The 18,087-nt window shown below is 41.6% G+C and overlaps 1 protein-coding gene across 1 annotated transcript in view; it reads left to right on the top strand.

Moving 5' to 3' along the window:
• ADAM9 (ADAM metallopeptidase domain 9) overlaps positions 1-18,087 on the top strand; it is a 197,473-nt gene extending 179,386 nt beyond the window's left edge. The window contains exons 20-22 of the mRNA XM_073622349.1: positions 4,727-5,015; positions 7,055-7,122; positions 8,863-18,087. Coding sequence (XP_073478450.1) covers positions 4,727-5,015; positions 7,055-7,122; positions 8,863-8,938 — 433 coding nt within the window. The 3' untranslated portion in view covers positions 8,939-18,087. The remainder of the gene's footprint in view (positions 1-4,726; positions 5,016-7,054; positions 7,123-8,862) is intronic.

The following is an 18,087-nucleotide window of genomic DNA, read 5'->3' as shown; positions in this document are numbered from 1 at the left end:
AGACCAGTCGGTAGCCTCCTTGAACGGGAACTTGAGGACCACGGTCAAGTATCTGGAACACCTAGGTTGGATCATCAACCTAGAAAAGTCTTTCCTAAAACCAGTAAGAAGCCTGGAGTATTTGGGTCTGATCATAGATACAGGCCTGGAGAAAGTATTTCTTCCTCAGGCAAAGATTACTGCCTTAAGGGAGCTGATTCTGACAGTCAGGACCAAGAAGGGTCCTTCTGTCCGCCTTTGTATGAGGCCGCTAGGAAAGATGGTGTCTTCATTCGAAGCAGTTCCCTATGCTCAGTTTCATTCAAGACTGCTGCAACACAGTATTTTCTCAGCCTGGAACAAGAAGGTTCAGGCATTAGACTTTCCGATGCACCTGTCTCATGCGGTGCGTCAGAGCTTCAATTGGTGGCTAATACCCGAAAACCTGCAGAAGGGGAAATCTTTTCTACCGGTTTCCTGGATGGTGGTAACAACAGATGCCAGTCTGTCGGGTTGTGGAGCAGTTCTGGAACAGTCTGCGATCCAGGGGCTATGGTCCAAGACTGAGAGGACCTTACCCATCAATTCTGGAGATTCGGGCGGTATATCTAGCCCTAAAGGCCTGGACTATCAGGCTACAGGGTTGCCCGGTCAGGATTCAGTCCGACAATGCCACAGCAGTGGCTTATGTCAATCATCAGGGAGGCACCCGGAGCCGAGCTGCTCAAAAAGAGGTGAACCAGATCCTAGTCTGGGCAGAGACGCATGTGCCATGCATATCGGCAGTTTTCATTTCAGGGATAGAGAACTGGCAGGCGGACTATCTAAGTCGCCAGCAGTTACTCCCAGGGGAATGGTCTCTGCATCCCAATGTCTTTTGGGCCATATACCAAAGATGGGGGGTTCCAGATGTAGATCTCTTTGCTTCCCGATTCAACAAAAAGATTTGTGGCAAGGACAAGGGATCCTCTTGCATGCGGGACGGATGCGTTGGTGATTCCGTGGCATTGGTTCTCACTGATTTATGCATTCCCACCTATTCTGCTACTGCCACGACTCCTTCGCAGGATCAGGCAGGAAAGGATGTCAGTACTTCTGGTGGCCCCCGCTTGGCCCAGAAGGACTTGGTATGCATAAATAGTAAGGATGACGGTGGGTTTCCCATGGACCCTACCGGTACGCCCAGACCTGTTATCTAAAGGTCCAGTGTTCCATCCTGCCTTGCAAACGCTAAATTTGACGGTTTGGCTATGGAGATCCACGTTCTGAAGAGTCGTGGGCTTTCAGGTCCTGTGATATCTACCTTGATCAATGCAAGGAAGCCAGCTTCCAGAATGATTTATCATAGAGTCTGGAAAGCTTATATATCCTGGTGTGAATCCAGGGGTTGGCATCCCAGAAAATATGTGATTGGTAGAATTCTTGATTTTCTACCATTGGGATTAGAGATGAAGCTGGCCTTGAGTACCATCAAGGACCAGGTCTCGGCCTTATCAGTATTATTTTAATGGCCACTTGCTTCACATTCTTTGGTCCGAAACTTTATGCAGGGGGTGATGCGTCTTAATCCTCCGGTTAAGGCACCCCTAAACCCCTGGGACTTGAACTTGGTTCTGTCTGTGTTACAGAAACAGCCTTTTGAACCAATACGTCAGATTCCTTTGGTCTTGTTGACAAGGAAGTTCATTTTTCTGGTAGCCATCTCTCCTGCTAGAATAGTATCGGACTTAGCAGCTCTTTCCTGCAAAGAGCCTTACTTGATTGTACACAAGGATAGAGTGGTACTGCGCCCTCATCCTAGTTTTTTACCGAAGGTGGTTTCAGATTTTCATCTAAACCAAGACATTGTTCTACCTTCCTTTTTTCCAGATCCCTGTTCTCCGGAAGAAAGATCACTACATTCTTTGGATGTAGTAAGAGCAGTCAAGGCCTATCTGGAAGCAACTGCTCAAATTTGCAAAACGGACGTTTTGTTCGTGCTGCCAGAGGGTCCCAATAGAGGACAGGCAGCGTCAAAAGCTACCATTTCTAAATAGATTAGACAATTGATTATTCAGGCTTACGGTTTGAAACGGAAGATTCCTCCGTTTCAGATCAAGGCACATTCCACAAGGGCTATTAGTGCTTCTTGGTCAGTGCATCACCAGGCCTCTATGGCTCAGATCTGCAAGGCCGCAACCTGGTCTTCAGTCCATACATTCACCAGATTTTATCAGGTGGATGTGAGAAGGCATGAGGATATCGCCTTTGGGCGTAGTGTGCTGCAGACAGCGGTACAAGGTCCTCAGGTCTGATTGCACCCTACTTGGTTGTGATTTCCCCCCCCTCAGTTGGCATTGCTTTGGGACATCCAATCAGTTATTACTGTGGCTCTGTGTCCCGTGATGTCCGAGAAAGAAAATAGGATTTTTTATAACAGCTTACCTGTAAAATCCTTTTCTTTCGATGGACATCACGGGACACAGAGGTCCCGCCCCTCTTCTAATACACTTATATTGCTTTGCTACAAAACTGAGGTATCCCTGTAAGGGGAGGGATTATATAGGGGGTTGAACTTCCTGATTAGGGTGTGACCAGTGTCCAATACCTAGTGGTACCTACATAACCCATCAGTTATTACTGTGGCTCTGTGTCCCGTGATGTCCATCGAAAGAAAAGGATTTTACAGGTAAACTGTTATAAAAAATCCTATTTAATGGACTTGCTCTTTGACCTCTCGTTTGCACCTTTGGGTATTCACCAAGGTGCTGGCCCCAGTATTATCCCTGCTGCACTATAGTGGCTCCATTGTTGGATACTTAGACCATCACCTATTGAGGGAATAGTCAGAGCAGGCAGTGTTGGGCAAAATGTCTGTCACTGGAACAGACTCATCATTTGCAGTATCTAGGTTTAGTCCTGGACACTGCTCAGATCAGAGTGTTCTTCCGCAGGAGTAACTGCAGACTCTCCGGTCTCAGATTTGTGAATTCTCAAATTGGACAATGCCATTGCAGTGGTGTACATCAGTCATCAGGGGTGATTAAAGATCCATTGTGGTCCTGGACAAAATTCCAGCCTTTTTAGGCATGTACCGTCCAGGCACAGACACATTTCATTACAACACAGTTCATCAGGAGCAGCTCCTGATGACATCTGCTATGATGAAACACATTGAACAAGGTAAGTGACATCAGCACGCACAGAAAACTAGACGCTTTCGCTGGTTCTGGTATAGCACCAAAAAGACTGTAAATGTTTTAACTTATTTTAATGTATTAAAAAGGTAAACATTTACACTATGGGGTATATCTTCTGTTTTTCTCTGTTTAATGCACTAATGTGGATTGCTGGATGTTTAAAGCCCCTCGAGTAGGACAGATTCGGCCTAAGGAGGTGTATATTGTCCTTTGGGAAAAGTGCCATAAGACCTTTTATGATATAAAGGTCATCTGTATTTGGTGAATCAATCCAAACTAAGGGGGCACAGAGGGCTTTAAAAAGCACCTGGAACACCCTGGTTATAGCACACTTTATATTTGTGGCGATTGATTGATGGCTGCTTTTAGATACTATACGGCTTGATGAAAAAGTTTATCATTGATCGAGCACTGAGATTTACACTTAATTGAACTTCACAATGCACTTCAAATGTGGTATCCAATAGCATTTTAAAGTTTACATGTGTTTAGATTGCATTTTGCATTTTTTTTTTAATTTACTCTTCCATATTTATGGTTCACAGATGTGTAATATGCAATATATGCTGAAGGATGTATATTCATTACATTCCTCTTAAATTAAGAATGAGCTATTAGTTGAGAAACGTTTTTGTACGGGGCTTTATATATTAATTGGTTTGAGCACTGCACACAATTTATTTGATATAGATCACCGTCCAAGCTTATGATCATCTTCCCCCCCCTTTCAACTGTTTCTCAGATTTGCATAGCTGCCGCCAGTTCTTCTGTTCCCATGCTACTAAATTTTACCAAGTGGACATTTAGGCCTCATTTAATTCTATCTTCAGGTCTAAGATCCTTCAGGCAGCCCTGAGGTCTGTTTTTATCTGGCTTGTAAGCATTTGTTTTCTGTGTTGCCCACCTCTGTTTGACTGCTTTTGGACACCCCAAAGGTTAAAGACTTCCTGTGTCCCTTAATGGATTCACTGTAATATCCTTTTTTGTTCGGAAACTATTAAAGGACACAGGTCCCACCCCTTTGTGTTTATGATCATGCTCTCAGTAAAGCGGTTCTACAGGACTGAGGCATGCTGGTAGTGGGGGGGGGTTGAGGTTAACTTTAGCTGGCCTACTGTGTTTTTGTTTGCTAGTGTCCGTTCCACCTGTAGGTGACAGTATAACCCAAAGGTTAACTTCCGGTGTCCCTCATTGGACTCCAAGAAATGGCATTTATAGTCAGTATAAAACATCCTATTATATTGCAATTCGCCAGTCCCTAGATGTGGTGTTTGCATTAGTTTTCTTTTTCAAGCAAAGAACATTTCTGCAGGTACAGAAATACACATGTTGATTTTGCCAAACATCCCATGTGTTTGTAACTTGTTTTGAACTGAAATTATTAACATTGTTTATCTTTACAAGCTATCTTCTGTAAACTACTAATTCCCTCACCCCTAATGTAATGGAGATGGAGAGGAGGATAAATCAGGACAGAAGTTCTGTTGCTTCTCCAGTCTGGCCAACACGAAAAAAAGGTTTTGGTTGAAGTTGCGCTTCAAATTCTGAAAATGGTGTTCTTTTTTCAGAGCGAAACTGGATGGAGAAAGATCAGCACCACGGAAGACTCCTGGTAGAAATGATCCTCCGACTGGTCCTCCAAGGAACCCACCACAGAAAAATGGAGGGAATGGTCCCCCAACAGGTCAGACAAGAAATCCTCCACATGGACAACCTTTAAGGATACCTCCAATGTCTGGGCCCCCAAGGAATCAACAAAATGTTCCTCCAGGTGGTGGACAAACATCTAGTGCCCCTCCGAGAAATGTGCCGCCCATGGGACCCAACAGAAACATCCACCAACCAACTCATGAACCTGTAAGTGGCCTTGTGTGAGCAAGACAGATATTTCTAATTTAAGTCCTTTACAACTCAGTTAATAAGGCTGAGAGAAAGGGTTGTTTTACTTAATTGATGGTTTCCTTCAGCATGTCTCAGCATCTGAGTACAAAAAAATTTCTACCATGCCTTAATCAGCAATGGTTTTGCACAGAGCAGCACCAGTCCTCCTCTCCTAAGGTCCCCTACCAGCGCTTCTGGCCCCTCCACCCCTGCTGAGTGCCCCCATAGCAAGCTGCTTGTTATGGGGGCACTTGTGCGTGCTTGCTCCTGAGCCCTGTTTGTCCATTGACCTGTAAACTGGAGCTGGAGAAAGTCCAAAAAAGGGCAACAAAACTAATAAGGGGATTGGAGGACCTCAATTACGAGGAAAGGCTGCAAACACTAAATTTATTCTCGCTGGAGAAAAGACGATTGAGAGGAGATATGATAGCGATCTACAACCTTAAAGTGGTTGTAAACACCTACATGTACCCAGTAAGTGACTAGCCTCAGGTGATGCACAGAGTTGAAACAAATCCTCCTACATAAGTTGTACCTGTTTATATGCAGTCTTCTCTTCTCTACATCCGTTCAAAGTGCGGAGTTTATAAAGTTTGTCTGAGTGGGCAGAAAAAATAGCTGAAATATATTCTGCAGAGCTCAGTAAGAAGAGCTGATTGGAGGGAAGGGACACACCCCCTTCACACGGGAACAGAGCAGAGGTTGTCAATCAGCTGGAAGTCCCTTCCCTGTCACCTTTTTTTCTCTTGGTGTCAGAAAAACTTGTCAGAAGTGATTCATGCTGATGGCAAAGGAATGAAGCAGCAGACAGAAATTACACTTAGTGTTCTGTATTGAGACAGCTGCACAATATAGAGAGATATGCTTTGTTCATATTTCATGTCTGAGGTTTACAACCACTTTAATGCAGAGAATCCATTAAGGTAAAAAAACTTAAGGCTTTACAACCACTTTAAGTTAAGCTGTAAACTGTTTCAACATCTTAAAGATACAACCATATTTTCTCATTACATCTCTAAATTCTACAAAAGTCAAGATAAACCCTTACAATATCCTAATTTTATTTGTTTCTAGTTTTGGGTAGAGTAGGAAACCGTTAAAATATCTGTTCGTTTTTATTTCTGTCCTTGAAGGAGATTTTTCCAGCCTTCCTCTTCTTGTGACTGCCATACAAGAAATGGGGGTGCAGTTGTCGCCATATAAAGGAATGCAGGGGGGTAGCGGCTGTCACCTTTTAAAGTAGAGCGATGATAACAAACATTCTAGCCTTTCTTACTCTGTGTTTTTGTTGTTTTTCCATTGTTAATATGTCCCATTTTCTCCTGTACTGACAGGAAGTAAGGAGAAATCTGTCATATAGGGAAACAGATGGTAATGGGTACCTAAAGGTTTTTTTAAAAAACTGAATGAGTAGCTCAGATCTGACAAAGCACGGCTTATGTTATTAAGCAGCAGCTGTTGGAATCTCAAGAACAGATACCCCTAAGGTATCACAAAATATAAAAACTAAAGGGAAAGTCCTACGCTCGCCATATGATAAACAGTGAACATGGTCAGTTCAATAATAGTGCTGTTCCTGTTTCCTTTTTGTTTTCATTTGGTACCCTGTTTCCCCGAAAATAAGACCTAGTGTGACTGTCGGTGATGGCCGCAATATAAGCCCTACCCCCCAAATAAGCTGTAGTTAAAGTCCTTGTAGGTCTTACTTTCAGGGTAGGGCTTATTTTTGGGGAAACAGGGTAGGGCTTATTTGGGGGGTAGGGTTTATATTGCAGCCATCACCGACAGTCACGCTAGGTCTTATTTTCGGGGAAACAGGGTAACAGATATCTGTCAGAGGCTCTAACCCTTATCAGTTGTATGCAAAACTAAATACAAAGTGTTGGCCATAGTTGGGCTTTAAAGCTCTATCTGATAATCCAATCTGTTTTGTCAGTGCAGCTCTGCATGTATAAGGAAACATCTCTAGAGCTTTAGAAACCTTACATAAAAATGTTTGCTTTGTTCCTTTGCAGTCATATCCACAGAATAACTATCCTGTCCCTACATATGTGGGAAGACAGCCTCAACACACACCATCCCGGTAAGTGTGGTCAACTTTGTTTTTTTTATTATTATTAAAGTGGGCCAAAACATATAAGTAACCTTTTTTTTTTATTTTATTTTGCATAGGGTAATGTATTCATATAAAAATTGCTTTTGTAAGATCTCATTGGTCATGTGTTATATAGCTGATGCAAGGGTCCAGAGTATAGGCTGATTTAAACGGCAATACAGATGAAGGTCTTTGCTGGTCATATCCAAACTTTGGAAGGTTTATTAGAATCAGTAGGCACACACCAGCATTAGGCAAATGTGGCCTTAAAGCGTTTCACACATCATAGTACTCTGTGGAAAACCGCTGATGTTTGCCTACTCATTCTAGTGCTTGGATGTGACCAGCATGGACTTTCTCCATTTGTTTTACACAACTAGGCAAAGCTGTTTTCTCATAGCACATACCAGGGTGGATGGAAGCAGGCATCTGCTCTCTGATATAAAATATGTTAGTAGTCTGATATTAGAAAGAGGTGGCAGAGACCCCCTGCAAAGGTATTGTGAGAGTGACATAGCCCGGAAGACCAACTGATGGAATCCAAGTGCCAAGCTTAGTTCTATTACCTGCTTGATGTGTTGATCCTTCAGAGTGATAGCTAATGGCTAAAACAAATCCAACCAGACCAATCCTTTCTTCCCAAAATTGTTAAGCCAGGAAGTTTTTGCATAGGTCTTGGTGTTTTCATAAACCTGTTTATCTCCTGATCTGTCTGTAATTAAGCTGGATTGTGCATCAGTTAACTAATCTCTTGTTGGCCAAGCTGAGGAGAAGAGGTGACCACCTCTGGAGCTTTATCAGGTTGTTGAGTCTGGATGAGTCCAGCGAAACCTTCAGCATTCCCCGCTGCGATGGTGTGTCTTTCCAAGTTCTCAGGCCATTTACTATTCTACAGTTATAGGACCTCCCATCAGATCCGTACCAGCTAGGAAGTCACAGAGAGAACTTACCTTCTTTGTTTCCTCCAGGACTCCACCATTTCACTGCAGGTGCCAACTAGCCAGTCCAGCACCGGCCTAAATAATTAAGAGGCAAACCTTAAAGCATCTGTCCAGATGACAAGCAGTAGTAATAGTAGTATAGAATCAGTCGGGCTGTGATTGCAGCACACATGGCTAGTGATGAGGTTATTAGAAAGTGTGTTTGGCTGTTTAAGCACAGGAGGATCATTCTGATTGTTAGATAGAATGGACAGCTAACTGAATGGTGAGCAGCTGAATCTTTAAAAATATTATTGTGGTTCTCATTTATGTAGAGGTATTGCTTGACTTTCTACCCATTGTTTTCCCTGGGTCAGATGGTTGGAGGCTTGGCAGCTTTTGATAGCTCTAGTCCACCAAATCCACTACACATCCAGAATTACTATATTGACATTCCATAGCCCAGTGCTAAGAATACCATAAGCAGCTTATTGGAAAACTAGCTGCTCCCACCCAAAGATCATTCAGAATCCATTGTGAATTTGACCTGCAGTAGACCTGCTTCTATGCTACATCAACTTGCTTTTTGTATTCCCATTGACTTATAGGTGGATAAGCAGTATTGATGCCACCTTAAAAATGATTTAGGTAGGCAAATTAGCCAGAAAGGTACAGTTGAGTTAATTAAAGCATCTAAATGTGGTCTGAGCAATTAACCATTGATATCAGGTCACTAAAGGAATGTTTTCAACTCTGTTTATGTTATCAGCCAATTGGTAATGTGTTTTTCCTTCTATTATCTTTACAGGCCCCCACCACCTCCTCAAAGGGAACCTCAACCTAACATCACCCCAGCACGCCCACCCCCTGCCCCACCAGTATAACGCCTGTCCTATGCCTCCTGTTAGCATTTTATCATGTGACTTCTTAAACTGACTAGGTACACGTGTGTTTCTGAAAGGCACAGACGTTATCAACTGAGAAAATATAACAAAGAATGTCTTCAAAAAATATGAACTGATCTTAATATCCACAGCTTGTGGTGCCCTTCCTTCAGCATAGACCTCCTGGCCAGTGCTGAGCAAGATGCCACAGTCAGAGCGAATGGCAAACAATGCTCCTGAACAAAAGTATGGAAAATAATTTACAATCTACGCTTGCAGGCAACCTTGGAGCTTTTCTACATGTGCAGGTCCCTGGTACCAATCTGTCCATACCGTACATGACACAGAAATTTTATGGCGATCAAGAAGTGAGCTAATGGAACTTGAAATCATAATCATTTGTTTCCTGTAATTCTTCCGAAACCTTAATAATCACCTCTTCTTTGGGACATAACAGGGAGAGATTTATAATTCTAGCAATGCTTAGTCAAGAGTAACCACTGGAAAGCATTCAGAGGTAAATCATTCACCTTTGAGGAGCCTTTTTATACTGTGAGAGATTTCTCTATCAATACTTCACCAGGTCATTCACTGAGTAAACAGTGTTTCTTTATGATTTTCCCTTAACGAATGACGATTTATAGTTTTATAGGAATGTATGGCTTATGAACACTTTATTGTTCTCGTTGTTTCTCCAGTACTTGGCAAAAAGCTGTCCTGTAAAATATTCCGTCACTGAATTCCCGGCAGCACAAGGTTGATATACAAGGGGAACGGTTCCTCTTTAAAAAAGTTTGTAACACTGAGCTCACACTGGGAAAATCTGACCATTCTGAGGACTTGTACTTCAGTATTAATGGAAGCCTCTTCTTTTCTTGTAAGTGTGTACTTCATCTTAAAGCCTAATTAAACTTTCAATTTAAATCTTCTAAACACATTCTAGATGCATCAAAATTAAAGTTTGTTTTCTTTACATAGCAGCCACATCCTGAGTAGAAAAGCCCATCTCCTGCCAGCATGTTGCAGAGAAGGACCCTTGCTCTCTATGTGGAAGCACTGGTCTCTCTGCCGAGGTTCGGACACACCCATTTTTCAGTCAGATGTATAATTCTGAATTTAGCATATCATGCTCTCTGCTGATTGCAGTACTCTAGCTATTATTCAGCAGGGGTTTGTTGGATCCCTGCAGAGAGACCACTTCTATCACATAGAAAGCAAGGGTCCTCCTCTGCAACGTGCTGGCGCTTTTCTACTTAGGATGTTGCTGCTTTCACAAAAAAAAAAAAAAAAAAACAAGCCTTCGCACACCCTTTTTTTTTTTTGATGTTCATAGAATGTATTTATCTGATTTAAAATGAAGATTCAGTTAGGCTTTGCGTGTGTTCCAACACAGAAACCGCAATGACTTTAGTAAGCACAAGGAGCAGTTCTTGGTAAACAAGCGGACTTTTGCAAAGCTTAAGTATTGACACCTATGTGGATCATAGAGATCAGCTTTTGTCATTGAGATGTAAGGTCTGTGCCCTTGCAGTGTTGTAAACTTGAACTCCAGCTATTTGTTATAGTTTTGGATAGAGTGAAGGAAAGTTTAGAACCTTTGACAGGTTTTTATTGCGTTTGTGTTCTAGTTGGAAAGATTTCTCCATGATACCTGTCCTGGTGACACCTTGTGAACACATTCAGTCCTCTGACCTTTACTGTGATGCGTTTACAAAAAAGAAATTTTACATGCTGCATCTTTGATTGTGTTCCTGGCAAAAGGCCCTGCAGTTGCAATGCTTGAACGGTGTAGAGATTTGAATGTAGCCTCACACGCCAAAACAGGAGGTGAGGGAAGATATCTCCAATGGGGACACAGGAACAAAAACCTGCCTGGGGTTGAAACCCCCCTCAGCTATGCCGGAATGGTGTGTTCTTGTTACTTCTGTCTCCTCATTGGAGAGATTCCCCTTACTTCCTGTCCGATTAAGAAGGGCCAGGAAGTGAAGGGAAAGCTCCATAGCTCGGCCGCAGGCCAAATAGTTACCTTACATGTTCTAACTCTTCCCCAATCTATCCTAAATTGGCTGACTTTGGGTTTTAACATACGAGAGAGGCCTCATAGGTAGGGGATTGGGAAGCACATACATTATTTTATCCTTGATAATTATAATTTAGCTATACTTTTCCATAATTGTATGATTTGTTTCTATCTGTGGCCCCAAATTCTGCAGTTTTTAGCAGGAGGGGGTTGTCATCCATTGAGGTGGGCTCCTGTCCTGTCTGTGAAGGCATGATTTCATTAGAGGGACCCCAAATCTGAAGGAAAGGGTGTCGGTGCCAAGTGTCCTTTTTCTGTTAATGTTGGAATGGCCTTGGACTTTACAGGTTTGCCTGTGTGCACAATGGATAAAAGGCATCATAAGCAATATTTTTTTTTTTTTTTTTTTTTTTTAGAAAAATGTTCAGCCTGAAAAAACTGTGGCTATAATTCTCTTTTTTGCAGTTTTTCACTTGTGGAATTTCTTGAAAGCAAAATGAGGTTCAGAACTTGTGGTTGATCAGATTATTTTACAATGTAGTAAGAATAATATGTAGTACATTTTACATAATTCAGAGTTTTCTCTATTTTAAACTTCAGATGTATTTTACTCTGCTCTGTTATACACTCTATGAGAATTATTTTCTTCAATAATGTACTTGAAGTAGCACATAAATGAATTTTTTTTTTTTTTTGAAGAATGTATGTTTGAAATTCACCCATAACCGTTTAACAGCTTGAATCTCTCTTGTTTGTGAAATTATTTTTAATTTCAGTTATGAGTAAATCATATTTGTTTTGATGGTACATAGTTTTGATTGCCTAATAACTGCAGTTTTTAGGTAAAATTTGAAATATTATTATGTGTTGAGATGATATCCTATTTACAGTATTGAAAGTAGTCCTGCTGCCAAAAAGCGTGCCCGTCATTGTGCAGTTTGGCCACAAGGTGGCAGTATCCCACATTGTGCAAATGACAGTTCACTGACCTGAAGGAAAACCGTTGTTTGTGACCAGCCTCTCCTCCAATCACAAATTAGGCTGCAATGACCACTCCATGCAATACTGCAGACTGCACACCATGGCCAGCTTTTTATGAGTGGCTTGCAAACATAAATACCACAGTGTCCAGAGTATAATGGTATTTGCTCTCCACTCTAAAGATTTTTTGGCATCCCACATATATAAAATATATTTACCTTTTACTATGGCACATATTTATTGATACAAGATTGAATATAGAGTAAGGTTTAGTAGGATTTATTGAGAATTGAGATTTTTTTTTTATACGTGGTACAGGTATCTAGACGTTTGGTGTACAAAACCAATAAAATACATTTTGTGGTTTCAGAGGAATGATATAAAGAATAAGTCTCATTGAGCCTGCACTTCAAGGAGCTAGGCAATGTACAGACACCTAGCTGATAAAGAACTACAACTCCCAGCATGCCTTTGTACCTTGACAGCTAAAAAAGTACAGAACTAACTAGCTGCCAGCTATAGAATAATCGCTTCAAACTGCCCAGTTATATTTTACACATTCTCTTCATTCCTAGTAACAGTATGCGTTATATCATGCTCCATCATAATATTGCATGTAGTAGTTACATGGTGTGTGTCCCAGTGACGTTGTACACTGTATCAATGTACAATGCTGGAAATAATTACACTGTATGTGCTGAAAGTGTGCCCGTCCCTTTCAAATAGTGCACACGGCCATTCTGGTGTCGCTGACCCTACTGTTCATGTGACCGATGGACAATTCCCCTATTAGGGAACTGATAATCTGCATATTAGCCAACCACAGAAAGCACTGTTTTGTGTGTACTTGAGGCCTACATTGAGACCCATCTAAAAAGCTAGTGATCCATTGCCATATTGCAAATAGCAACCTAATCTGGTAGTTTTCTAGTGCTTGTTAGAAATAAAAGTATCTAATTGGTTGCTCTAAAAAACATTGTCATGTTCCTTAAAAAAATGTTTTAAGGTTAATTCAAAGTCTTTTTTTTTTTTTAGCTTTTTTTGAAAAAAAAAAAGAAATCACTTCACCAGATCTAAAATGTAAAGCAAATGTATCCTCCAACCTCCAACGCAGCCATTAATGCCCCTTGCTAGGATACTTGAGGCTTTCCTCTGCTGCTTGCCCCAGTTTTCAGCAATTCCAAGTCAAGAGCAGCATTGCCAGCCTTATAGAGTGTATCGTCCTGTATACACAACCAGTCACCCCATCCAGCTCTGTATGGGCTGGGAGATAGTTTGCATCAATGCCCCTGTTTTTTTTCTTTCAGTGTTGATATCACTTTGCTGCTTGATGCAGGGAGAGTGTTGTATTGAAAGAGGCAGTCTAGCCTTGGCAATACCTGCTCAGAACTGCCCATCTTCGCTGGTTCAGGTCCCTCTGATGCTCTACACAGCTCACATGAGCCCACCCCCACCAGTCTAGCCTTCCTCTACTGCTTCACTCAAATCAGAACCACCCTCCTCCACTAGTCCAGCCTACCTATTCTGCTTGGCACAACTCATAACCACCCACCTCCACTAGTCCAGCCCCCTTTTACTGCTCTGCACTGCTCAACTCAGAACTGCCCTCCTTTGCTAGTCCAGCCTTACTCTTCTGCTCAGCATGACTCAGAAGCGCCCTCCTCTACTAGTCAAGCCTATCTATTCTGCTTAGCACAACTCAGAATCGCCCTCCTTCCCTAGTCCAGCTTTCCTCTATGGCTCCATACAACTTAGAACCACCCAATTCCTACTAGTCCAGCCTGCTCTACTGCTCTGCACTGCTCAATTCAGAACTGCCCTCCATCGCTAGTCCAGCCTTCCTTTTCTGCTCAGCACAACTCAGAACCACCCTCCTCCACTAGTCCAGCTTTCCTCTATGGCTCCATACAACTTAGAACCACCCGATTCCACTAATTTATTGCTCAAGCTCAACTCAGAACCACCCTCCTCCACTAGTCTTGGCTTGCTCTATTGCTGCGTTCAACTCAGAACTGCCCTCCTTTGCTAGTCCAGCCTTCCTCTTCTGCTCAGCACGACTCAGAACCGCCCTACTCAACTAGTCAAGCCTATCTATTCTGCTTAGCACAACTCAGAATCGCCCTCCTCCACTAGTCCAGCTTTCCTCTATGGCTCCGTACAACTTAGAAACACCCACTTCCACTAGCCCATCAACTCATAACCACCCTTTTGCACTAGTCCAGTCTTCCTCTATTGCTCCGTTTTACTCACAACCACCCACCTGCACTATTCCATTTTACTGCTCTCCGCAGCTCAACTCAGGACTGCCCTCCTCCGCTAGTCCAGCCTTCCTCTATTTCTCTGCTGAGCTTAGAACCACCCACCTCTGTTAGTCCAGCCCTGCAGGAAAGTGAGCTGTGAGAGCAGTACAGAGATCTGTCCATTTTTTTCTCTGCACTGACACACCCCCTGCCTCTGGTTACAGAGTATGGGGGATATTAGGCTTTTATGTGGACACATATGTGAAAATAATACAGGGTACCCTGTGGACCCCTCCCCCTGGCTCCCATGGATCTCTTGTAGCCCTTGTAATCATGTCACGGGGCAAATAATAGGGATTACAAAGCACAGGGACAGGGTTATTCCTACTTGTTTCTGAATATAGTACAAACGTGTTTTTCCAATAGACTAGTGACAATTTCCAGAAGGTTAGGAAGAAGTCAACCAGTGTGTCCATCGAGCAGCCACTGTTTTCCTTGATGAGTCTTCCTCTTCATCTTCCACAGACATGTACAGGAAATATCTCCATTTCACAAGGGTCTGTTAACAGACTTCATTACACTTTCCTTAAAAACTAGCTGGAGGTTTGAAGGACAAAATTCACCTAGAAAGGGTTTACCTAGCAATTTTTTTAAAGGCCAAAGGGATGCCCTTATTTGCATTAAAGGATAAGTTCACCTTTTAGTGTGTAACATGTTTCAGTACACCTCCCTGTGAAAGTGGGCAAGGGGTTCCTCTCCCTGGGACCCGCTGTCACATATAAAACTGGCGTAGTGATGCTGGGAGAGATCTGCGAATGAAGAAACTACAAGTCCCATCTGCCACCAAGGCAGACAGCTTGTTGTTCTCAATGGATTACGAGTATGCCAATCAGCGTGCTCGTAGTCAATTGAATCCTCCTCCAGCTTACTAACTAAAAGCCCGTACAGAGGTAAAGGGAGAAAGCAGAGGGAGAGTGTGCAGGAGCCTGAGATTGCACCCACGATCCACTGATCACAGATGCAATACTTTGCAGGCTCCTATGTAAAAAAAAAAAGAAATTAATAATAATAAATGCACATTTTATACCTGCAAAGATATATGCATTTATTATCTTTTACTTAAAGGTGAACGTAGCCTGTAAGGAAATACATGAACTGCACTGCATTGTGATGCCATTCATTTTGAATGGCACCCTGACACATCCCTGAGATCTGCATTTTAGCACACTGCAAAGCACAGATAAGAATCATTGTGGTAAGCTAAAAAAAAGTGCAGGTCCTTTTAAAGTCTTTTAAGGTGCTTTGGCAGCTTCACTTCAGGGTCTATCTATAAATGTTTTCACACAAGATTCACACATTTGTAAACTAAATTTAAAATGTGTAACTATTATGTGAAAACATTTATAAATGGACTCCTTGGTCATTAATCCAGTCACCCGTTTTGTGGACAAATCATAACGAATCAGAACATACCTGACTTTAAGTGATGCGGCTGTTTGCAACTTTAGCATTATGAAATGCAATGATTTTTTTTTAATGAAATAATGAATTGATTTTGATTATAAGACCATTGTTGCTTTTACATTTTTATTTTAATCAGTGATATATAACTTGACTGACAGCTGTTTGCAGTTTTCCGTTTGCAATGTATGTATTGACTTGGACACAATTGCTGTCATATCTACTGCTGTATAATGTCTGACAGCCAATTATACAATGTAAACATATGAGATGTAATTTCTTCTTTATCTCAACAGTAATAACATGTCCAAAAATCTTTTCTGTCCCGGGGCGGTCCATAACATTCTTGTTTTCATAGCAGCTGAAACGTGAATGTCAATTTATTGTAGCAGATCAAGTTAAAGTAAAATTAAACCCTAATGCCCTGTACACATGGTCGGAATTTCCGACAACAAATGTTCGATGTGAGCTTGTTGTCAGAAATTCTGACCGTGTGTAGGCTCCATCAGATATTTTCTGTTGGAATTTCCGACAACAAAAATTTGAGAGCTGGATCTCAAATTTTCCGACAACAAAATCTGTTGTCGGAAAATCCCAATCATGTGTACACAATTCCGACGCACAAAATTCCATGCATGCATAGTTTAGTTTCAGAAGGTTTGTTACTTTTTGGAATGTGGTTGCGAGAGATCACAAAACATTGCTTTGTAGGATATTTTGTCCAAAAAATGCCCAGTGCGTTGTTTGGTGAATGTGTTTCAGGAAAGTGAGATCAAATTTTGTATTATTTGCAGCAGAAGTGTTGCAGGTTCACAGGTAATGATCAAGTCCCACCAGGAGATCTTCTGTTAGCTTAAACATGAAACCCAGTTTTAAACAGACTGGTTCTTATTTCTGAAAGTGAAAGGGATATTTGTTCTTTGCTGTCTGCAGTCATGGAGGGGGGGACTTTTTATTGACTGGAGCTACGGTGATGCTGTGCCTTCTAGTAACTAGTCAAACACAGAATTTGATGCGTTGTTGGATATTGAAGGATAAACTATATATTTATCCCTTTTTTTCATGCCCAACAAACGCAGTCTTGTCTTAAAGCCTAACTGAAGTCTCACACTTTTTAATCTTTTTATAGCCCTGTACCACCCGTGTGGTTTTATTTGTTACTGATTGCTGCTTGGAAATGCTTTAAAATACCCTTTTCTCTGAGTAAAAATGCTGCTTCATGCCCTCATACTGCAGTGCTCTGTACTGGCAGAGCTGAGTTACAGCCACGCCCCTCAGCACATGGCATAGAAGGCAATGGGGCGTGTCTGACAAGGTCTACGTGTATTAATGAGTGCATTGGGTCATTTTTAGTGCCGCCTATTGGACAGCTCAATCAAATTTAAACACCCTATGTACATGGAGACGCAATTGGAAATTAATACTGTTAGTCTAACTGCATATCTATTCTTATGACTTTATTTGGTCTTTAACGTGGAAATGGAAAGGCAAGAACCTCAGGCAGGTCCTTAGTACTGTTTTTTAAATGGGCAGGATTCTCCTTACTTCCTGTCCTGGCAGATCTTTTTGTTGGTGACGAAGCGTGATAATGGAGACAGGAAGTGTTGTAAAGTTGGGCAATGGTCATGGGGACAGGAAGTGTCATAAAGTTGGGCAATGATCATGAGGACAGGAAGTGTTGTAGAGTTGGACAATGATCACATGGACAGATAGTGACATAAAGTAGGACAATGTTCATGGGGACAGGAAGTGGGAGAAAATCTCCACAAAGAGTACACAGAAAAGGATGGCAGACGTTTTAACCCCTTCCCACTCTGCCCAAAACTAATAAAGTCCTGCATTCTATTTTAGAATTTTACTTGCCTCATAGGGACCATGATCACTAATTTTTTTAGCTTCTTTATGTCGGGTAGAAAGACAATAAGATTTCAGTGTTTGGAATTAGGTTTCTGTCCCCATGGACCTGGATGCTCTTGCCCATGTTATCTGCTGTCAGTCTCCAGAGCCTTTAAATTAGTTTTGGTACTAGAATGTTCCATGTAAAATTTAGACCAACATGTTGCCTGACAAGCACATACACAGTACAGACTTTTCTGTTGTATTTAGCCTTGAAGATTTCCAGGCAAGCACTCATGAAGGAAAGTAGGAATATTATTTTTTTCCAAACGCACTACTTTATTTTTCTAACAAGTGACCCTATTTAACGAATAATTCCATTGGAGCCAAGATACTGGTACATTGCAATAAGAGAAAACTGCAAAGTTCTGCCAAGACCATTGATTCATTTCTCAATAATGGAAATGTTTAGCATCTTTCCCATACAGTATGTATGCCATGTTTGTTTGAGCTTTCAACTCTTTTGTACTGTTTGAAGTTATTGAAGGATTTTTATTAAACCTGTAAAAAATAAATTACACTGTAATCAATAAAGAATGTTTTTATAGTAA

This window comes from Aquarana catesbeiana, linkage group LG03 (genome assembly GCF_042186555.1).
Source record: "Aquarana catesbeiana isolate 2022-GZ linkage group LG03, ASM4218655v1, whole genome shotgun sequence".
NCBI classification, from domain to species: domain Eukaryota; kingdom Metazoa; phylum Chordata; class Amphibia; order Anura; family Ranidae; genus Aquarana; species Aquarana catesbeiana.
Note: the sequence above shows the minus strand (reverse complement) of the source record. Positions and strands in the feature narration are given on the sequence as shown.